General features: G+C 40.9%; 1 protein-coding gene across 1 annotated transcript in view; it reads left to right on the forward strand.

Moving 5' to 3' along the window:
- Positions 1-23,142, forward strand: part of peds1a (plasmanylethanolamine desaturase 1a) — a 59,100-nt gene extending 35,958 nt beyond the window's left edge. Inside the window, exons 4-6 of the mRNA XM_033635414.2 lie at positions 9,206-9,350; positions 16,587-16,799; positions 22,516-23,142. Coding sequence (XP_033491305.2) covers positions 9,206-9,350; positions 16,587-16,799; positions 22,516-22,640 — 483 coding nt within the window. The 3' untranslated portion in view covers positions 22,641-23,142. The remainder of the gene's footprint in view (positions 1-9,205; positions 9,351-16,586; positions 16,800-22,515) is intronic.
- The last annotated feature ends 743 nt before the right edge of the window (positions 23,143-23,885 follow it).

Consider the following 23,885-nt stretch of genomic DNA (forward strand, 5'->3'; position numbering starts at 1 on the left):
TAGATGGAGCTGCCCATATGACAGCTCTTTGCTAAGCTCTGTATTAACCCTCGGCAGGGACAGCAGCAGGGAGTCCTGGAGAAAACTTGTCCCATTTTAGATATTTAAAGTCAAGAGTTGAAGAGGTTATATCTAATGTGGCTGACACACATGACCTGATACTTGATATAATGCTGTTTGATAGTGATGTAAACTAGAAAGACTTTCAATTACATTTTATAAAAATGACATAACAAAGCTGAAAATACAAAATGGTATAAAACTGCATTTTATATTACAGTTTGTGAGGCTACAGTGAATTCCTTTTTATGTAGAAAATGTGCCACAGATGTTTCCTAGCAACCTATATACACTTACTAATAGGTCTTTATTGGCAAATAAATTTCTGCTGGTTGCACCTAGGTGTGTGAATCACTAGTTTCATCATGACATGGTATTATATTGATTCTTTGGACAACATATGATATTTGCCAATATTAGGGGTGGGCGATATGGCTGAAAAGTATATCACGATATAGCTGGTTCTTACTGATCGATAACAATAATTATCGATAATTTTTTTATAACCTATTTTAAATAGGGACCAGGAGAAAATGAATACATTTTAACACATTTATTTTAAACTCAATAGCTTTCTTCTGACTTCAATCACAGTCATCAGTCAAGGCACATGGAGGAAAAGGTAATGTCAACACAACCATTAGAAAACACTCAAATAAATGAAAATACACAAAATGGTATAAAAACTACTACTCGACTATTTCCTCGCTATCCGCACTCATTCTTGTTACTCACTCCACGCTGTGTTGTGTTCAGTGTTGCCAGATCTAGGGAGAGAAACAAGCAACCAGGACCAGCAACCAAAATTACTTTACAAATACATTATATTTACTGCCCTTGAACTCTACCAAACCAACTAGCTGACCAAAAACGTGGAAAGAATAAATGAATGAATGAAAATGAAAGTAAAGAAGTTGCATATAACGAGCCATTTTACTTTCACTGTAACAGTGCTGGTATGCTGAACAAGATCTGAATAATGAGTACATATTTCACACAGAATCTGAATCTGCACACTGCCTTTCAATCGTCCCCCTCTTGAAGTTGAATCTTTTAATCCTCTCTCTTCCTACAAATCTTTATTTTATTCTTTCCATATTTCGCCCACTTGTTAGTGAAATAGTTAAGGAACCTCCATTAATCGCCCAATTTGAATGTGAAAGTCTAATTGACTGACCGTCACCTGTGTGTATGTGGAGAAGGAGAAGGGCGGAGGGAGCGGAGCTGTGGAAACATCCTGCAGTCAGACATACTATCATGTGTTTAAATAACTTATTAGACGGATATACAGTACAGGCCAAAAGTTTGGACACACCTTCTCATTCAATGCGTTTTCTTTATTTTCATGACTATTTACATTGTAGATTCTCACTGAAGGCATCAAAACTATGAATGAACACATGTGGAGTTATGTACTTAACAAAAAAGGTGAAATAACTGAAAACATGTTTTATATTCTAGTTTCTTTAAAATAGCCACCCTTTGCTCTGATTACTGCTTTGCACGCTCTTGGCATTCTCTCGATGAGCTTCAAGAGGTAGTCACCTGAAATGGTTTTCCAACAGTCTTGAAGGAGTTCCCAGAGGTGTTTAGCACTTGTTGGCCCCTTTGCCTTCACTCTGCGGTCCAGCTCACCCCAAACCATCTCGATTGGGTTCAGGTCCGGTGACTGTGGAGGCCAGGTCATCTGCCGCAGCACTCCATCACTCTCCTTCTTGGTCAAATAGCCCTTACACAGCCTGGAGGTGTGTTTGGGGTCATTGTCCTGTTGAAAAATAAATGATCGTCCAACTAAACGCAAACTGGATGGGATGGCATGTCGCTGCAGGATGCTGTGGTAGCCATGCTGGTTCAGTGTGCCTTCACTTTTGAATAAATCCCCAACAGTGTCACCAGCAAAACACCCCCACACCATCACACCTCCTCCTCCATGCTTCACAGTGGGAACCAGGCATGTGGAATCCATCCGTTCACCTTTTCTGCGTCTCACAAAGACACGGCGGTTGGAACCAAAGATCTCAAATTTGGACTCATCAGACCAAAGCACAGATTTCCACTGGTCTAATGTCCATTCCTTGTGTTTCTTGGCCCAAACAAATCTCTTCTGCTTGTTGCCTCTCCTTAGCAGTGGTTTCCTAGCAGCTATTTGACCATGAAGGCCTGATTGGCGCAGTCTCCTCTTAACAGTTGTTCTAGAGATGGATCTGCTGCTAGAACTCTGTGTGGCATTCATCTGGTCTCTGATCTGAGCTGCTGTTAACTTGCCATTTCTGAGGCTGGTGACTCGGATGAACTTATCCTCAGAAGCAGAGGTGACTCTTGGTCTTTCTTTCCTGGGTCGGTCCTCATGTGTGCCAGTTTCGTTGTAGCGCTTGATGGTTTTTGCGACTCCACTTGGGGACACATTTAAAGTTTTTGCAATTTTCCGGACTGACTGACCTTCATTTCTTAAAGTAATGATGGCCACTCGTTTTTCTTTAGTTAGCTGATTGGTTCTTGCCATAATATGAATTTTAACAGTTGTCCAATAGGGCTGTCGGCTGTGTATTAACCTGACTTCTGCACAACACAACTGATGGTCCCAACCCCATTGATAAAGCAAGAAATTCCACTAATTAACCCTGATAAGGCACACCTGTGAAGTGGAAACCATTTCAGGTGACTACCTCTTGAAGCTCATGGAGAGAATGCCAAGAGTGTGCAAAGCAGTAATCAGAAGAAACTAGAATATAAAACATGTTTTCAGTTATTTCACCTTTTTTTGTTAAGTACATAACTCCACGTGTTCATTCATAGTTTTGATGCCTTCAGTGAGAATCTACAATGTAAATAGTCATGAAAATAAAGAAAACGCATTGAATGAGAAGGTGTGTCCAAACTTTTGGCCTGTACTGTATATAGAGAAAGGCGACATTTAGAGAGCAAGCCCAAATAAGCAACTCTACTTTAGCAGCAAGCCCCAAAAAAAGTAACCCGCAACGACCAATATTTGTGAGCGACTTTACAAAAAAATAAGCCCCAAGTCACGGCTTATAAGCGCAACCAAACCTGACATTGTTAGCTGTTTGCGTGACACCGTTGCTAGGTTACCAGGAAGCAAGTGAGTGTGTTCATGCAATTAACCTTGCACAGCCCAACTGCGAGGGTAACTTGCGTGGCTTTCCTCATGTTTTTTTCCCAACAGAATACAGTAACATTATGGAACGTTATAGCGAACGTTTTTTCTATTGACAGTGCATAAGTGTTTATTGCGAGATGATATGTTATCGTTTTATCGCCCACCACCACTAGCCAATATCATAAAGTTTGCCACAATAAAATTTCAATTTGATCCAGTTCAGGGATTTGCGATTTGATATGAGACGATATCACATGTCTGTTACAGAAGAAGCTGCCATCCTTTCATTTTTGCTTTTGAACAAAAAAAATATAAACTATTCATAAGTAATTGTAAATAATTGTAGTCAGTCAGCATATGTAATCGGTTAACCTTCAGAACTTTCTGTCAGAAAGCCTATTCTGGAAGAAATCTTTTCATTTGAACCCAAACCATCATCTTTTCCCCTAAAACTTCAGGGCTATCTGGCTTAAACCACTGAAGGCAAACTTTTCCCAATAGCCATAAAACATGGATCAACAACAAGGGTGTTTACAAAAGTATGAAATTGGCTCAGCAATAACCGTCAAAGCTCACAGACAAAACAGTTGATTCTGATAGTGACCCATTGTTAGCTTAAACACATTTTCATTGCATAAATTAGCCTAGCTGCTAGTGGACATTTCCTCTACTGATAACTTCACAAAATCAATTAAAATTTTGTGAATTAGTTGCAAATTCACAAAATGCAGTCACTGTAAACAGCTTAATAAAGAGCTACATTCATGCCTCTGAAATGTTAATATTCCATTTAATAAACTATCATGAATTAGTATTTCCACACAGGAGACTTTTATTGTCGGAGGCTTTGTGTGGCTGTGGACAGCACATTATTGGCAGTCTGATCAGTGTGACAAATTCTCAGGATTGATGTCATTCTTTTTGATTTGATGTTGATTGAGCTTTAGAGTAATGCCTTCTGTCAGGTTATTGTCCCATCATTGTGTCCGGTCAGTGTGTAACTCTAAACCTTATGTATTTTGATTCCTTTGTTGCCACATTGCGTTATCTAGATAACAACACATTTCTTACACACGCATTGAACCCTCAGTAGAGTCTAAACGATGCTTTTTCAATCTCTGTGTTACTGTTTGTGTTTGCTAAAGGTACTCTGTGGTTTGATGTTTATTTACAGTGTGGCAGTTATTGGGGTTTGGGGTGGTTACTGGGACCAAAGGCACGGCGGCAGTCAGAGATTTGCATGGTGTGTTGGACACTGTAGGAGACTTCTAATAAAGACTTTAACTGGAAGAGAAGAATGGACCTTTGCAGAGAACAGAGGGATGGCAATAGGCTAGTGGAAAATATAGTGTGTGTGTGTGTGTGTGGAGACTGAGAATAAAGCAGGCCTGTGCTCCCAGTTAAGGTTAGTTTGAATATCAAAGATGCGCACAACAGAGAACACCTGAGGCTAATAGTGGTTGCAGTTATGAACGTAGACGAAACATTTGAAGCCAGTGTCGCTCTTTGTTACTTGTGTGTTCTGTCATTTCTTTGCTTTTTTTGTTGTTGTTTGTGTATGTATGTATTGTGTGTGTACATGTGTATGTTCTTGCTTTGTTCCCTGCTCTCTGTTGTTATTTGTTAAGACCTCTTTAAAGAAGTTGCTCAGATTGTACTATAGACACCGTGTAGAGCCCTTAATGTAGACATGACACATGTTGTCCGCACATATAGACTCCTGCCCTCTGTAACTTCACCACAAGGGGATATCTGACAGTCCTAAGAGTCGGCTGTTATAGTGTCCATAAATAATATTTCCAGCAGTGGAGGCCACGGAGCAGTTAGAGCTGCTCTGGAAACTGCATTTTCTATCTGTCAAAGCTGTTGGCCAGTATAGCCAGTATGGTCTCCAGGATCTGGGGGAAATCTTTACAGAAATTACGTCTAATATGTTCCATTTGTATGAGCATTTTTGATTTGCATATGAAAAAGTTTAGGTGGAAACATTACATGAAAAAAAAAAAAGACAAAAAAAATTGTCAGATTCCAGACACATGACACCCTGCTCTTTAACATCATGGCTGCTGACAAAACACCAATTCAAAAAGCAACAAGGAAGTGCTGTGATGTATCCGAGCCAGAGTCCTGCATCAGCTTGGGTACTCGCAGATACCCGGCAGACGACCCACAAAAAAAAAGTGATTTTATTTCCGGGTTTGGTTCTGAGTTAAAAAAAAAGGGCATGCAGGTCAGATTGCGGACACTGCATAATAAATATATTAAAATAAAATGAGAATAATAATAATTTAATTTAATGTTTTAATAATTTAATTCTGTGCCAGTTGGAATATGAGAGCCCCTTTAATCAGGTTAGTTACTAACAGGCATGTGGAGATGTGCTGCTTAATATTATGAGAATAAGCCAAAAAAAAAAAAAAAAAAAAAATGTTTTAACCATATTTTCTGAATGAATCTTATTATCTTCTATTATCTTCTCTTGTCCTCTTAAATATATTTACACAAAGGTAGTGGAATGGAAACATGCACCGATTCACATTTTATTGTGAAATTTTCTTGAAACTTAAAATATTAATTTAATCCAAGCAAAAATATTGCTCATATCTTCCAAGGTTCACTAACTGAAAGTCAAAGACAGTTACACCATATAAACATCAGGGCAGCGACTAATGATGATTTTCATCTTGGATTAATATGCTGATTATTTTTTCAATTAATCATTTTGTCTTTGAAACAAAAAAGTGATCCCATTTTAACTTTCCAGAGCCCCAGGCGATGTGTGCAAATGTTGTTTTGTTTAACTAAACCAATACCAAAACCCCTGAGACATTCAGTTTGAGATATGAGATAGAGCAGCAAATCACCTGATATGAGGAGCTGGAACCAGAGTATGTTTGTCATATAGCTTGAGAAATTACTGAAACAATTAATCAATTTAAAAATAATTGCAGACTTTTATTGTTTTTTTTACTGTTAATTAACTAAACGGTTAATCGATTAATTGCTTTAGCTGTAATTAACATTGTTCCAATAAAATGACTGGATTTCTGGATTATTGGGGTTCTTTTCTCGTGTGTGTTAAATCCCTTGGCTAAATTGAAATCCACTTCTTGTTATTATTCGTAGTGAGCACATTGTAAAAATCACAACATTCACAAAATGCTCTTTTTTGCCACCAAAATCAGCCTCCCTTAATTGCAAGGTGACGCCGCTCTACCTCAAAGTTATGCTGTACATAAAACTCTCCCATACTGCACACTGCTAATGCCCCTCATTAGGAATTGTATAACAATGATTTGCTTTGATTTGAATCCATAAAAGCCTTTTTACTCCCCAGTGCTAAAACTGCAACACTATCTTAAAAAGTGCACTACATTCTCCCAGTGGTGTTTACAACTATTCCTTAGTGAAGCTTTGGGCCGTGCTGTATTTTTGTCATCGTCATGTCGTTGAGCTTTAATTGACTCAACAAGGATTTAGCAGTCCTCTAATGACACCACTTTGAGGACAAAGTCACGCTCATTAGTTCCCAATGATGCTCGATTCACATTGAAATTTGCCAGATGTGCTTACAGTTTAGGGATATATGTTTGAAAATCCTTCCTCTCTAACTGTTCTCTTTTAAAAGCATCAATACTTTCCTCCTTATGTCAGTTTCTCTCTTTTTTCTTACATATCTAACAAGCATGTCTCTAATGCTGCTCTCTGATGAGACTGATTAGAGCGTCGAAGTCGAGTTAACTAAATGGCTTGTCAGTTTCTTCTTAAATTCCAGAAGGAAAAAAAGGATAAGCATAGATGGAAATATGTGGCCAGAAAGAGGAACCAACAAAAAGTGAAATGAAAATACAGTATAAAGGTCGGAAGGACAAAAAAAAAAGAGGGAAGGGGGTGGAAGGGCGTGTCCGTCCAACCAGTGGGACAGCGTTGGTTGCTGGGGCGATGGGCGATGTGAGCTGGTGATTAACGGACGTCGTGCGAGGCGGGCCGTTAAACGGTGTGGGATTAGAGGACATGCAGCGACCGGTGGCCCGCCGTTAACTGGGATCGCTGATGCCGCCCTGCTCGGCACGACCTCCGCGGCTTAGCCGGGCTTTCATCTGGCTGAGGGCTGCGGCGAGAGGAGGGGGGTGATGGGAGAGCAGAGGTGGGGTAGAGAATACGGGGAGGGGGAGCAGAGATGGGTACATAATTGTGGAGATATCAACAGATAGTTTCTGTGTCTGCCGCGGCACCTACCAATGACATTCGCTGATAGGCTTGTGTGATTGGTTCGAACAGCTAACGCGACAATAATGAGTTTCCATGCTGATGCTTCCACTGCTCCACACGCACAGATGCACACTGTGGAAATACAGATGCAAACCTACCTTTTTTTTGCTTTTTCCACAGAGGGAAATAAATTACCTTTATCCTGTGTGTGCTTGTGTGTGTGTGTGTGTGTGTCTCTTTTTGTCCTCTTTTGTGCTTCTGAGATTCAGATTCAGTCTTTCATTTGAGACCCCCATGCTCTCACAGACAGGTGTCTGCCTCTGCACAGTGCAGGTGGGGTTTGCGAGCTTGTGTGTGTGTTGGTGTGTGTTTGAAGCTTACATTTTTGGGTTTGTGTGTATCGTCCATGGGTCATTTATGTGTATGAGTGTTTTTGCGCAAGCCGACTGCTGTTCTGTGGTTTATTAGGATGCTGGATATGAGCTTTGGGGTTGTGCAGGCTGCTGGGCACCGCTGAGTCGTGATGTGTGTGTGTTTGTGCGTGTGCGTGTGTGTGTGTGTGTGTGTGTGCATTTGATCTGCATTTGCGTAAAGGCTGTAAACAATGCTTTCCAGTGTCTGTTTTGTGTTCCAATTTAAAGTGAATGTAAATGAAGTAGAAAAATCTCCTGTTTTTGTGCCTATTGTTCATCACATCACTTCCATTTGGAGGAAAGTGGACGTGTGTGTGTTTAACCGAGAGATCAAGAGGAAAGACACTGAGGAGAATTTTCTATTTGCTGTTTATTTAAATGATTGCATTTGGCCTTCAGGATTAAATTCTACCTCTTTTGCAATGTTGATTTCAATCTTCACTTAATAAACCCCATATCTTACTATATAATGATGAAAACTCTGTCTGTGTCTCTGTTCCACGTTCACATGGACTGACTTGGTCAATCCATGTGAAATTTGGCACAGTGGTAGAGGGTCCTGGGAGGATGCGAATGAAGCAATATTACATCAATTGGCCAAAGGGGGGCGCTATAACAACCGATTGAAATTGCAAACTTTGAATGGGCGTATCTCATGCCCCGTATGTCGTAGAGACATGAGACGAAGGCCGGATTCCAACCCCCACTGCTGCAACAAGGGCTAGCCGCACCTTTCCCATGTGAACTGCCAGTGCACCCCCATTTTAAGTCAATACAACATATAAACACTTTAACTATCTGCCTTTCAACGTGCTACCTCAACTACTAATGTACAGTTTTTGCCCACTAACTATCTCACTATTGGCAATGGTACTACTGTACTTTCAATTAAGCAATCGTACTATCAAATTCACAAAAACTCTGTCTGAATACATTGCTCTTCTTAATGGGTTCAGTTGACTATTTAATCTGCAATTTCCTATGACCTGTATCCCAAACACACACCATGTGAAACTGCACGTGGGCAACTGTGCACTCAATGGGTATGGACTAGTATAAGGTATAAGATGCAGCCTTTTCTGATGTACACTGTTGCAGAATTGATTAGCTATAGTTTCAGTAATTATACGGCTCTATGTTTTGTGCATTAGCCTGTAGACTGGTGCACTTAGAGGAACAACTTCAGTGTCAGTCCCAGTCTTTTACTGAATGTAGGACTCACATTTCAGTGCTGCATTCAAATAAGTCTCCACGCAAAAACCGCTCTGGCTCACAGATAAGCTCATGATAGATTATTATATTCTTTCACATAAATGCTGTTGCTTAAAGGTTGGGGGAATTTACAAAAATGATTATTTTGTTAATTTTTTTTTCATAATTTGTCTTTCTCTTTTATCTGCAGGCATTTATTCGTCCTTTCAGGGAGCACCACATCGATCCAACCGCCATCACTCGCCACGACTTCATTGAAACCAATGGCGACAACTGTATGATCCCCATCCTACCACTGGCTCACATGGCCTACAAGTTCCTCACATACGCACCAGGTAACACACACATAGGCACGCACTGATCTTAAATTCCTCCTCTGGCTTTGTAGCACAGAACCAGTTAAACACGTGTACTTTTTTGCATCCTGTGTGAAACATTTCCTCATTCACGTTGTTATCACCTGTGAGTGAGAAGCTTGGAACTGTAACACCTGTAGAGGTTCAAGCTTTGTCCTGTGATCTCACCCCCTCTGCACAGATGTCCTAACAAAACAGTGGGAATCGCGAGTGCAGCAGCATGGATGTAATCCCTCACCGCTTTCCAACCCACATACACTGTTAACTTGCTCGCAGTCACCCTGCATAAAGCTAGAATGTCAATTTAAGGACTTTGGAAGGTCAACTTTGCAGGGTCCAACAAAGTGTAGAAGTGACTTATATTAGTGTTGCAGGATACCAAAGGTAACACAGACTCTGCTCGTTGAAGTGTGTCCACTGATTGTGGGGAAGCATGGGGCAGTTATGCAGGTAATCATGTGCGCTGACCTTACGGGTGCAGGGCAGGAGGGGAGGGACCGGAGGAGGAAGCTCAGCAGGAGAAACGGAGCAACCTGTTATTGAGGAGGGGACATCTCCACCCGTCATGTCTGCACCTCAACTTGAGCCGAAAGGTCACTGATGGGCAGAGAGGAGGGGAGTTGACATCAGTTAGCTGCGGTTTTATGAGCTTGAGCTGCTCACAAGCATCTTTGACAGTCTTGTCTGCTGCCATGAATACAGTAAACCATTCCGCTTGTTATGTACTCAAAGACAGAGGAATCTGCCAACAAAAAGGACTGCCTTTTTCTTGAACAAAGTAATAGCATGTTACACTGGAAAGAAATTATGATCACAACTAATTATATTGCTTAAAAACACTATTATTTTTTAAAAACACTATACTATGATTTTATTGGCCAGAATTGTCTCTGTACATGTTATAATTTCAATAATTACTAAAACAAGATAAGAATTTATCTTTGATAATTTTTCAGTTTCAGTTTTGCTAACCTCAAAGTTGTGGTTGGTAACTTGTATAAAAATATTTTTTGTCATTTTGCAGAAACTGTCACTTTATCCTGACTAGTGTTGGGCAGTAACGTTACAGTAGTAATATTGCTTTTTCCAGTGGTGAAGAGTTTTCCCAGTAGTAATTACTGATAAAATTTCAGTTACCAGTTAACAGATAACTTGTTACAGCATCACTTTTGTTATCACCCTGCTTGAATCCGCTTTTTTTCACTTCTGGAACCTCCCGTCTATGACAGGCTTGAGATGCACCCTCGTTGAGGACTTGGCTCAGATTAATCTGATCCTGTTTGATTCGACAATGGGTACCTGCTGTAACTGCATGTCTTTGCTGACGTCAACCCCAGCAGGATTCGAACCCTTCCTTATGGAAGACGAGTGTTCTAACCACTACACTAGGGAGGCCCCTCATTTTCACAGTCGCTGCACTGCGTCTTCAGTCACAAAGCAGCAAGCTCGCTTGGAAGATGGAGATATTCCTATCGCTTGATATTGCATGAAGAATGAGGACAAAAACAGGTACTTTTGAGAAGTCTCAAAAGTAATGAGTACATTTTTAGGGTAACAAGTACCGATGTGCCAATTCAGTAGCGTGGAATAAACTGTGGTGTCGTTAGGCCTGGGCGTCCTGAAATTTTTATGAATAACCCCGGATTTCTCAGGCTCTTTTTTGTGAGTTACCGCTCAGAGGGAACTCAGTCAGCAGCTCCTCTGGCAGCAGCACAGCATCTCTCTCTCCATACAGTGCCGTCAGGTGATTTTTGTCATGCATCGCAATTATGTTGCATATAACCAGTTAAAGAAGTATTTCATTGCTGGAAAGATGGTCATTTCATAAAAGTAGGCTGTCTACGCAGTTGAAAGTCACAAATACTTGTGAATTTGGTGTTACATAACTAGAGAAGACAGAGAAAAAGGACTGTGGTATTTGCTTTTGCCAAAGAGATGGAAAACCTTCAACTACCAGAATGCGCTGTGCAGCATCGGACCAATAAATGCTCCCGCTGGTGGATGACATAATGCGAGCAGTTTTACAGTTGGATCTCTTTTTTTTTTTTTTTTTCCCAGCCTCTGATTTTCCAAAGCAGGAAACCGTATGGTGCCCACTTCCTTTTCACAAATTTTCACATTTAAAGCCAATCAGTGCACTAAACTATGTTTCTGAAAATGTGTCTGATTGGTTGTTTTCGTTCAGCTGTGGCAAATGCCATCAGAAGTTCTGAGAGGAGGCAGAGGAATATAATTTTTCCACAGATTATGTCTTGTGCAGTACTGTCAGAAGAGTGACAATAGTAAAGTATAAATTATTCTTATTACAGTTACCAACTGTAGCTAGGAAGCTAGATGATCTCTCTTACCTCATGCCTGTTTTTTTTTTTTTTTTAATTTACATTTAGTTTGCAGTAGGGCCGTAACGGTACATGTATTTGTGTCGAACCGTTCGGTACGCAACTTTCGGTTCGGCACGACCCTGTACCGAATTATTGGGCGCAGGATATTATTTTATTTTATTTTGTTTTATTTTAATTCCGTTTTTGCGAGCTGAACCATTTAAAATATCTAGTTCCCCGACGGACATAATTGAGTGACGGACTGAGTCCCGTAAATCTCCGCTTTCACTTTGTGCAGCGCATTCTTGCATTTTGACAACATGGCAAGTGAGCCTGACGAACCTGAAGACCCACCCGCAAACCTTAAGTCCTCCGTTTGGGAACACTTTGGTTTCAGGGTAAAATACGAAGATGGAAATAAACAAGTTGACAAGACAAAAGCAGTGTGCTGACACTGCAGAACAGCGGTCGGGTATGTACTTGGAAACACGTCTAACATGCTAACGCATCTAAAGCGACACCACCGGAGTTTGAACGTTAACCGGCATGACTAGAAAAAGCAATCTGGTGCGAACTACGATATCGTCGTGGTTTAAAAAGAAAGAGCGTTTCCCTGACCATCGCGCTAAAGAAATAACCAACGCCATTGGAGTTGAGTAAAATTGTTTAAGCTGCACTTTAGATATAAGCATGTTTTGTTTACTGCACTTTAACAAAGTGGGAAAGCTAAGTAAGTTCCTAGTAAAACTGAATCTGAGCAGGCTTTAAAGCTGACCAGCTGCACTATACTTTTTATTTTAACTGAGTAAAACTGTTAAAGCAGAAATTTATATTTATATTTTTCATTCAAACAATGTGAAAAAGCAGGATTTTATATATATTTGTTTCATTCAAAAATTGCGTAAAAAGAGTTAACTGCTGTGGTGGTATGTTTTAATAAGGTTACCAATAAGTAAAAGATATTTAATAGTTGTCTATTTTTTTCATTACTGTACCGAAAAAAAAAAACGAACCGTGACTTGTGTACCGAGGTACGTACCGAACCGAGATTTTTGTGTACCGTTACACCCCTAGTTTGCAGTGATGAATTTGGATAGAAATTGAAAGAATGTCAGGAATTTTTATACATCAAGAGATGGAGAAAAGAGGAGCAAAGGGAAACTTGCAAAGGTCAGCTGCTTTTCTACAGCAGGAAGCAGCGAATGGGGGGTGGTGAGGGAGAGAAGATTAGAGGGGAGAGAGCTGCAGTGAGGTTCACTTGTAGGTGACATCCACACCTGTCATGTCAAACACCGCAGGGAGTCAAGAGGTCACGAGACAGAGACGGGAAGAGACGCGGTGACATCTACACCTGTCATGTCTGCACCTTAAGAGGTCACTGCTAAGAGTTTGAGACAGAGGGTGAGAGTGCATGAAGAAGAGAGGAAGCCAGAGAGCGTGGGGGGGTGGCAGAGGGTCATGTAGCGGTTAGATGACATCTAAACCTGTCATGTCAAGCTCCTCACGGTGTCAAGCGGTCACCAGACAAAGACGGAGACAGAGGTAGATGGGAAAAGCTGAAAGCCATGAGGTGACATCTCCCGCTGTCATGTCTGCACTTGAACCGGGGTCAAGAGATCGCTGTTTTAACCAAAGAGAGGGAGAACGAGGGATGGAAGTAGACGGGGAGAGGACAGCTGTAAGTCATACCAACAGAAAGACTCAAGTGAATAGCAAGAGTTAGCGCTGTGACCGACAGGCTGTAAGCTTCTATTTGGTTTAAGGCAGAGGACAGAAACGAATGACAGAAACCTCTTACTGAGTAAAATGTTGGTGGCTCAATTAGATCCGAATCCAAATTCTGTTCAAATGACAACAACAGCAGCAGCAGCAGCAGCAGCAGCATTTCACACCATATGAGTCCTGACATGTTTGTCACCTGTCAGCTCACATCAACACTGACACTACAAACATGAACTACTTCCCTAAAATACAGTCTCATCTTCAAGTACTCTTGCTACAGCTTTAGGTGTAAATCTGCTTTTAGGAAACCTAATGAAATACTTATGCCCAGCTGTCAAAGATGCTTTTAGTTCACATTTTTGCAATGTTTGAAAAGAAAAAAAGATTTGCATGACAGATGTCAGTAAAGCTGGGTACACTCTGAGCTAATTCAATGTACAAGAGTAGTATAAAAATAAGTAATACACTCTAAAAATACTCCATTACAAGTTAAGGTTATTTGATCTGTTGAATTCTTTAATTTATAACAATGCAACATGTTTCATAAGATCATTTATGATTTGTTTTGTAAAATCTTAATCTGTAAAGGCACTAGTAACTACAGGCATCAATTACACATAGTAACGTAAAATGTATGTTTCCCACTTAAATGTCATGGAATAGAAGTATAAAGTAGCAATATTTGTATATACATACCCTATTAAGGTACAAGTACCTCAGATTTGCACTTTCGCAAATGTTCTTGTTTACATTCCACAACTGTAAATGATACGTATACAAATCATCAGATTAATAAAAAAAAAATATTGCATCCCCTTTCAGGTTTACAGTTTATATAGTTGTTTATTTTCCACTGTCCATCCGTTCTGCATCCGACCAGTGTTAACAGTAGCTCCTGCTGCCATCATGAGAACAATATACACCGTTGGATGCTTGTTGCCCTTTCGCTCCATTCTTGAAGCAGCTTGTGTGATGACTACCATCACATATTTGAAGAGCATCTTTTTCACGTCGATGGCTAATTGGCCCAGTCACATACTGTAAAGTCTTCTATAAATGTCTGTATTCAAATAATGCCCAGACATTTCTTCTGCTGTGATCAAAACTTAAGACTTACTGCTGATTTTTCACAGTAAAAGAAGGAAAGTGATTATGGCTCTGGAAATGTGAATGGAAGCTTATTGTGAAACAGGGGGTGTCTTGAGTTTATTTTTTCATGTATGTTAAGCATGAATGTTACCTTTTGATGTATTGAATGAATTAAAACATCCACACAGTAATAGAACACCATGTAAAATCAGCAAACAACATGAGGCACATAATACAAAAGGTCGCCCAGTAGAAGCTGCTGGTGAAGTCATTTGGAGCCAGAGTCTGTGGCCAGTGGTGATCAGGGGGTGGAGCCACGATAAAGGGGCCCCCTGACTCAGTAGCGAGTCAATCACAGCTATGAAGCATGATGTCACAGCCCCTTTTCATAGCATGAAGTAACTAATTAAAACCAAACTTGTCAGAAAAATGAACAAATAAAACTAGCTAAAGTGACCAAAAAATATTTTGGAAAAGTTAATTTGACATGTTTGATGTTTTAGTTTGGCCCATCTGCTAACATGGAAGGGGCGGGGTTTATACTGCAGCTAGATACCAGGGGGCAGTCATGATAATTTGGCTTCACTTTTAAATCACAAGTTTCATCACAGTATGTTATTATATTGATTCTTCTAACAGTTATACGATATTAGCTGATATGACAGTCTTCCACAAAACTGTTTTCATTTAGTTTAATTCAAGGGCCTGCAATCGCCAAGAGACAATATCAGTAATTATCTTGGCTGACACTCACACACCAATGTAACAGCCATTGGGAGCAATTTGGGGTTCAGTATCTTGTTCAAAGATACTTCGACATGTAGGCTGGAGGAACCGGAGATCAAATCGCTGATCTTCCGATTGGTGGACGACCCGCTCTTCCTCTGAGCCACAGCCACCTTGTGACACGGATGTGCCATGGAAATTTCAAAATAAAGGCGTATCTTAAAGATGATATGTATTGATGTTTTTACTTTGCATTGATAATACTGTATCGTTGATCGTTGAATAGACATATCAATCCAGATTGATATTGTTACAGCCGTACCTCACTCTAGACCCAGATTACACTAAACTGAAAATTTTCTTGCAGTCCCCCTTCAGCCCTACAAAGTTAATTTACCTTTTATCCAACTGGTTTACAGCTTTGAAAGACCTCCTCTTGTTGTGTTAAGTCCTGGCTTTGTTTCCAGATTCAAAACAAAGTACATCACATTAAAGAAAGATGCACTCCAAATGCTGTTTTGGTGTGACTTTCTCACACAGTCAGTAAACTGCTGTCCCCTGTTCCTTACCCTCCATCTGAACTCCAACTTCAACTGCACCTCCATCTGAATATCACATAAAAACATGGCACACATTCTGTCCAGTCCCAGGGCGCCTGTGTAGGAATGATGTGTAGTTCTTTTAGAGTATGAGAGTGGGATTGCAGAAGTTGTTTAAATATTAAAAGGTGAGGGGGGGTGATGATTCATGGTTCCATCTGAACATCAGTCGGACTTTTACTTACTCGATAAAGAACAGACAGAATGCAAAGACAGATTTTCTTGTTTGATGACACTCAGGCGTGGAGGGCTGAAGTGTCTCATCCTCTAAATAAGTGCCTTAACTTTTCCTCTTGATGTCTGCGGTGCTGAGGTGATGACACTGTAATAGAAAACAGTTGAATACATTGATGACAGACAACTGATCTCTACTTGGCCTCTCTGATGTGGGCAAACAGTCTGTGATTTTTGGAAGACATCTTGACATCCACTGCTTACTTTCTTCCTGGTTTGATGTTATGTTACATTTTACCTTCTCTCCTCTTTATCCTCCTTGTCTTTGTCCTCTCCTCTGCCACTCTTCCCTATCTCCCTCCGTCTCCTCCTCTTCTCCCCCCCACCGTTCCTCATCCTCCCCCTCGGTCTCTTCATCTCTCCGAGGCTCCTGCCAGCATCCTCTCTGTGGGAGTACTACGCCTTCATGCTGGCCCTCTTCATTACACTAAACAGTTTGATCAATTATTCTATTAACTTTACTCTCGCATTCTTTCTTTCACTCTCTGTGTGTAAATGTCTGTCTGTCTCTTGTCACCTTTCAGAGGTCTTGGCGGCGTCCTATCCCTGGGACTGCTATGTCTTCGCCCTGGCGGTTTTTGTGACGCTTACCAATCAGATTCATAAGTGGAGCCACTCCTACTTTGGCCTCCCGCGCTGGGTCACGCTGCTCCAGGACTGGCATCTGGTGTTGCCACGGAAACATCACCGCATCCACCATGTCTCGCCGCATGAGACATACTACTGCATTACTACAGGTAAGAACTGGTGTTACCATGACTAGTAAATTTTTGGGTTTTACATGCTAAAGCTATTATTTGACTGCATTACTGAAACAATGTCAAATGACCTTTTCAAAATTCACTCAAAGTAATATTTTTACTACTGAATAAATCAGAGATGAGCTCTCATCTTGATTTTGTAAATTCGGTCTGGTGTCCCCATAACTTAAAATGTATAGAAAAATTTCGAGAAGAGCTACTGAATTTATACCAGGTCTGAAAGAGATTCCATATGAGCAGCAACATTTACTAACTCTAGCATTCAGGAGACAGAGGTGACATGATTCAGATCTTTAAGCTTGTTCACAGAATCTATAATTTTTTGGCAGGGCCTGTTATCTACTTTCGGAATAACAGATTTAAAATTACTTCCACTAAGGTGTTTCTCTGAAAAGAGAAAAACTTCTTCACACTCTGTGCTATAAAAGCAGGAAATGAGCTTCCAGATTGTGTAGTGTTGGCTCCTTCAGTCAACTCTTATAAAAACAGATTGGATAAATTCTGCTCAACAAAAGAAATTTTTGTATAATTTTAGAGCTGATTGTGACTATTTGTGTAATTATTGTTAGTTTAAACTTGTATATTGTGGTGATGTTTTGTTGTATGGTTTGTGTGCTCAGTTGGTGAGTCTTGTGCAAAAAACTTTTATTTGATTTGATTGAATATGTATTTTCCCGACTGGATTCAAAACAGGTATTTGTGCTAATTTTATTGACATTACATGGTCCGCGTCTGAAACCCCAAGGTCACCAGAATGACTCCTTGCATTATACCCAATTAATCATAACAATAACACACAACATAAAATTGCCTAAGCACAAAATAAATCAACATGACAAATATTTTGACTGTTATCAGACTTGAACCAGGGTATTTTGTCATTTCAACACTCAAGTATTCATTTATCAAGTTAAAATTGTTTACATTCAAATTTGAGTTTTGACAATTACAAATTGCTATTCAGAAATTAGAGGAGAATTATTCAAAAAGGCCCTTATCAAAAAAGTAAATCTATAAGAAGTTGCGTTTCACCAGCTTTGGACAGCTTTTTGTAATTGTTTTCAAAGAGAATTAAGTATTTTGCTCCCTGCTTTTGTGTTGATCCATGTGCCTTCAGTTTTTGAGGGAATGCCTTAAATGCCTCCATTTAAAAAAAACAACACACACACACAAACAAACTTCAGTTTAGAGTAGAAAAGCACCCAGTGTCATTGTTTTTTCTCATTGTCCGATCAGATGAATTGTGAGGGGGGCCTTCTATGGTGGTAGTAGCATACATGGCATGTGTTAGGTTAAAATTAGCTCACTTTCATTGTCGCCCTATAGGCAAGCTGCAAGACACATCTGAAAACATTGGAACCTAAACTAGTCTATAACATTTTACCAACCATAATTAGGCTCACGATTAAAAGCAGATTGTCAAACCGTCCCAGAGAAAATAAACCTTGAACCTGCCACCATCCAGGCAAAGCTCCTGGACCAGCTGGTGGTCCTCCCTGTGATTTCTCCTTTTTCTGAAGGTCTAATGTATTTGCACAGATTTTGTTCTCCTGTGTCCAGTCCTTAAATGCCCTTTGTCTGTCCATTTTTCATGCAGATTTTAAGGTACAGGTCTGTGAGTTTACTTCACAGCAAAATAGCCGTTAAGCTAAGAAAAAAAAAAAAAAAAAAGACGCAGCAAGCTGCAAAAATCGCTCTGTGGCATCAGGGCTTGAACAAAAAAGGCAGTGTGGTGTGCCTCAGGTTTTGCAACCGGGGGCCGATCAGGGCCTAAGTCCAATTATTGAACTCACTCAGCCTATCATGTCAGTGCTGCCTTCAACTCTGCACTCATGTTAACTTCCTTTTAAAATAAGAGCATATTGTTATTTAGGATAACTTCATCAAAAATAAACAGACAAAACCATTGATTTCAAAACCCCATATTGGCTATATAAGGATCATTTTTAATTGATTACTACCCGTTCCATTGGATTAGTTCAACTACATTTGAGGGTTCAGACTATGGATATCAGTACTTAACATACTTTACAAACATATTGTCAACCCTTATGTTCACCCCACAATATTGAGACATTGAAGTATATAGAATGTGTGTAATATGACTTTTGAATACTATCAGATATTATTAGTGTGTATGTTGTGGGCGGCCATTTTAGATCGCCATAATTGAAGCTGATGACTCCAGAATAATTTCACTAACAATTCTCTGCAGATTGGGACAAAATGGCGGTCGCGTCTGTCTGTCTGTCTGTCGGCTTCGTATAAATAACTAAAAGAAAATGTTCTGTTTGCGTGCGTGTGTGTCTTTAGAGACACGAGGCCTCTGTAATAGATCCACATTCGGTATTCTGTGTGCATCTGGGTGAGAGGGAGAGAAAAGAGGGAGGATACACAAGGGGGTTTCAGCTTGTACGTCACCCTGCGCCCCTGCGGACGACAGATGTGTGTGTGAGCGAGTTGAGGGGGGTGTCACAGGGAGAGTGTGTGTTTGTACACGCACACACATCTGCATACTCGAGCATCTGTGTGTGCACTAGTCTTTTTGACCTCCTCTTCGGTTTCTAACCTGTGTGTGTGTGAGTGAGTGGTGGGAGGTGGGTTGGTGGCGGTCGCGGGGCCCACAGGGGACGGCGGCGGCCCCCCGCTCCCCCAGCCTGGCTGCCTGGGCCGGGCTTGGATTCCACTGGGGCTCGCCTAGCTGCCTTTGTGTTCGCCACCGGCTGACAATCCCCATGTATATTTAATGCTAACCTGCTGTCTGTTCTAACAAATAGGACTTCACAGGCAGGGGGGGTTTGGAGGACAGGGGAGGGAGGAAGGGAGGGGAGAGAGTGGGAGGGTGAGGAAGGGGTGGGTAGCAGGGATTTGGAGGAAAGTGTGTGGCGAAAGAAGGCGAAATGGAAGAAAAGGAAGAAAGAAGGAGAGATGGAGGGAAGGAATGAGTGAAATCAAACAAAACCTCTGGCTGCTTTACTGTCTTCCAGCAGAGAGAGGGGCACTGGAGGGACACACACACACACACACACACACACATCCCCGCAGCTATAGCATGCACCCTATGTAAACACATCATGGGTGGTGGTGTGTGAGCATCAGACAAGGGTAGCCTAAGTACACACAGCCCATGTGGATGTCTCTATTTGCTTCTTGCCAGTGTGTGTGTGTGTGTGTGTGTGTGTGTGCTCGCGCTCGTGCATCTGACATCTTTTTTATTTCTGCATTTGTGTGCTTGTGTAAGTGACTGTGTGGGCTTACAAAAGTAAAACTGCATTTATGCTAGTGTTACACCCTCCATGCAAATGTACGGATTGTGTGTATGTGTGTGTGTGTCTGGTAATAATAGTAAAAAGGCCTTTTATCTTAAATATCATGGGACTGCTCGGCTGCATCTAAAGCTCCGAAGCTTGTACATGTTTGTGTATGTGTGTGTTGGAGCAGTATGTATGTACAGAGACCGTGTACAGTCATGCATGCATGCATGTGTACATGTAAATGTACTTTGGCCTGCAGCCATACATACATTAATGTATTTACTCTAGACATACTGTAGAGTCATAGCTATTAAAGTTCCATAGACTTTAAAAGAATCTGGGAATGTGTGTGTGCGAGCAAGTGCACGTGTCTGTCTCTGTGTTAGTAGGGGCTAAGGACATCCTTTGGGAGAATCCCCTCATCTCTCTACCCCCACCTAAAATCTAGTCTGCATGATGATGAGAGTGAGACAGGAGGTTAGATGTAGATAGAAGGAGTGAGGATCAGGTTGCAGATGGGGATAAAGGAGGGAAAGAAAGAAAGAATATAAGAAGAGAAGAGGAAGTTAAAGGGGCTGTAGGTGAAATTTATTAGTTGTCACACACATTTCTCAGCATGGAGTTGCCTGAGCCAGTGGCTGGCAGCTAACGGTGCTAATTCCATAAACAATGGCAACAGCGCAAACAGAGCTAACGGTGTTAACCAGGGGGTAACCAGAGGGTGGGCGCTGCACTTCCATTACGATGCACTCTCAATATCAGTGTTAACTGGCATGTAAGTGCTGTGCAAAGTGGCGGCAATTAGCTGGTCAGTGAAATACACACATGCACTAACATGCATGCACGGCTGGACCAGCTTACCACAACACAACCATAGAGACACTTGTGTGCATAGAGTGTAACTTTATTCTCTGCTCTTCTGTCTTTACATAGCAAATAGGGGTTTGCTGCTATATCAGGCAAAGAGATGAAAAAGGAAAAGATACACCAGAAACATGAGTCCAGGATGTTTAGAGGAAAAAGAGTGGAATTGAAAGATGGAGGTTGGAGAATGGATGGCTGAAAACAGGTCAATACGAGCCAGTGTTCACCCTGTGGGTGCTGCTGGAGCAGTGGGCGGGGCCACAGACAAATCAAATATCTTAATACGGTAGCAAAATCCCTTCAGGGCTCCAAGAATATGGACTGATCTGTCTGGGCTCATACATCAGTGTCATTCTTCAGGTCATTCCATATAATCTACTTGAATAATGAAACGTTTAGCTGTATCACATTATATTATGATGGTTTCATTCATGGGCTTTTTGTCTTTTGACTTGCTTTTTAGCCAGGATAGCAGCATATCTATACAGATGGTAATGTCTGTCTGTCTGCAGTGATGTTGATAGGTTTTTTAATGCAGTGACTCCCTGGGGACCCACAGGTGGTCATCTGAGTGGCTCACAGGGAAATTGGGTCCCCAATAAAATGTGTGTGGTTTTTAAAAAACTACAGTGTATTTACAAAACTGTATAAATTTCACTTTTTGAGTTGAGTATAGAGAGCGCCAAAATCATCTAGGCAGTATCAAGTCAATCAAATGTGAAATATGATTGTGATTTGTGATAAGACGCTATAAATAGAATTTCTATGGATAATCGGTAAAATATTAAATAAGCTCAGCTCAACATTTTGGGAAATATGCTTGTTTTCTTTTTTTCTGAGAAGGATTTTTGTTTTCCTCTCACTCATTGAGAAAAATGAGCAAAACAGGAAGCAACAAAAAACTGTTCTTGCGCAAGATATGATATAAATAAAGCCCAAGATGGCAGTACCTTTTAACATGGTACATCCTCTGGACGGTAAAACATCATCAGGGCATCATAGACATGATTCAGTACAGTATCGAACAGTAGTTTGAGGTGTTTGTTTCGTCAACAGTTTTTCATATTTCTCTTTTACAGTGGTGGCATGGAGAGAAAATGCTATTTAGGCCGCAGGGGATTTTTTTTTTGCTGCAATACCACGAGTGGCCACTGGTGAAAAAAATTGTCTGAAAGGTTGAGCAGTGTTCCTGGGGGGAATTAGGGTAGATTCTATGAACTATGATCTCTGCGCCGCCTTGCCCTAACCGCCCCCGCAAAGCCTCAGAGAGTCCTGGATGAGTGCAGGTGGGTCATAGTGAGTTCACTGCATCCTTTCAGGTTTAAATGTTCGAGGGACACATGATCTGTGCCTAGCAGCATTACTGTGTCTGTCAGTCAGTCCACCACTTTGCTCCAGACTAAATATACCATTGTACTTAGAATTCTTCAATTTCTCCACATTCTGTTTGTTCCTGTCAATTCTTGCTTTGTTACTTCTTCCTCTCTAATCCTACATTGTCTGCCTTGCTGACTCTCTTTCACTTCTCTCTGCTATATTTTTCATATCTTTCTCTTTGTTTCCTCACATCCCAGGTTGGTGTAACTATCCACTGGACCAGCTGGGCTTTTGGAGACGGATGGAGGAGTTGATCAAACGACTCACAGGGCAGAAACCGCGATCAGATGACATGGCATGGGCAAAGAAGACCGACAGATAAACACAAAGACACACAGAGGGATGGACGGACAGATGGGCTTGCAGATGCAAACACATAGAAACAGGCGGATTGGGAAAAACATACACACACACACACACATTTTACTCATGTCTCCATGCTTCTTGCTTTTTTGCTGAAGAGCAAACATTCAAAGAAACTGTGTTAGCAAAAAAAAAAAAAACATCAAAGATGGTTTAAGTGATTTCTGTATTTGCTGGAGTCTGTAGTGTAACAAGCTGTGAACGTACGAGGTGAAAACATTACTAGGTGGTAACTTTGCTGTAACAGCCAGTCAGCTTGTGGTCCTGTTTAACCAATAAGGTGTTGTGGTGTGTAGGTGTAGGAGGTTTCTGGAGGTTGGGCTCTCCAGGAGTGACACCGCGCTGCCTGTTGCAGGCAGCTTCTTACACCACACACACATGCACATACGCACACATACACACTTGCACACCTGCACACCAACATTGAAAGTCAAATTTCGTCTTTGTCTCTCCTGACTTCTTCTCGTGTGTTGTTTTCTGGCCCGTCCTACAAACATACCTCCCTCCTTACATTCCCACAGCTGTTTCTACACACAAGAAGGTGAAAATCTAATGATTGTGTGCTTTAGCTGAAACATTTACACAGTTCTAACTCCCCCTCTTTTTGTGCCTGTGCTCAGTGACCTCCACAGGCAAGACCTTGGAAGGACAAACATGTAAAAAAAAAGGTTTGAAATACTGTAGCTTCCTTTATAACCTATAGCACTAACACACATATGTTAGCAGTCAAGTTGCAGATGAAGACTGACGTGTGCAACTAAATCATGTCATCCAGTACTGATTAGTTTTTAACTGCACTTTCTGATCATCCTGCGTGTGCTTTGACAAATCATGGGACTTTTCTTGTGTAGCTATTTCTCACTCATCCTTTTGTACAGACAGATACTCTGAGCAGTCTAGTTTATTTAGGAATACGCTTCTCTATATACAAAAGCTTCTAAATGAACATATTAACTGCATAAAAACTAACCAGTAACACCGTTTGACTCTTGAAGTCGTTATAAGGAAGTTTAATGAGAAGCTATATTTCACTTGAGTGCTTGATTTTGATTTGATTTATGTGGTATTTTATACAGATCTATTAAAGGTCATACATACATTGCACCAAATACATATTAAATGACAACGCTATGGATAACACAATAAAGTTAAATGTCTAACTTATTTCCATTGTGGTCCCCTAAATCCAGATGAGTTTAGAATT

This window comes from Epinephelus lanceolatus, chromosome 5, assembly GCF_041903045.1.
Source record: "Epinephelus lanceolatus isolate andai-2023 chromosome 5, ASM4190304v1, whole genome shotgun sequence".
In the NCBI taxonomy this organism is placed as follows: Eukaryota; Metazoa; Chordata; class Actinopteri; order Perciformes; family Serranidae; genus Epinephelus; species Epinephelus lanceolatus.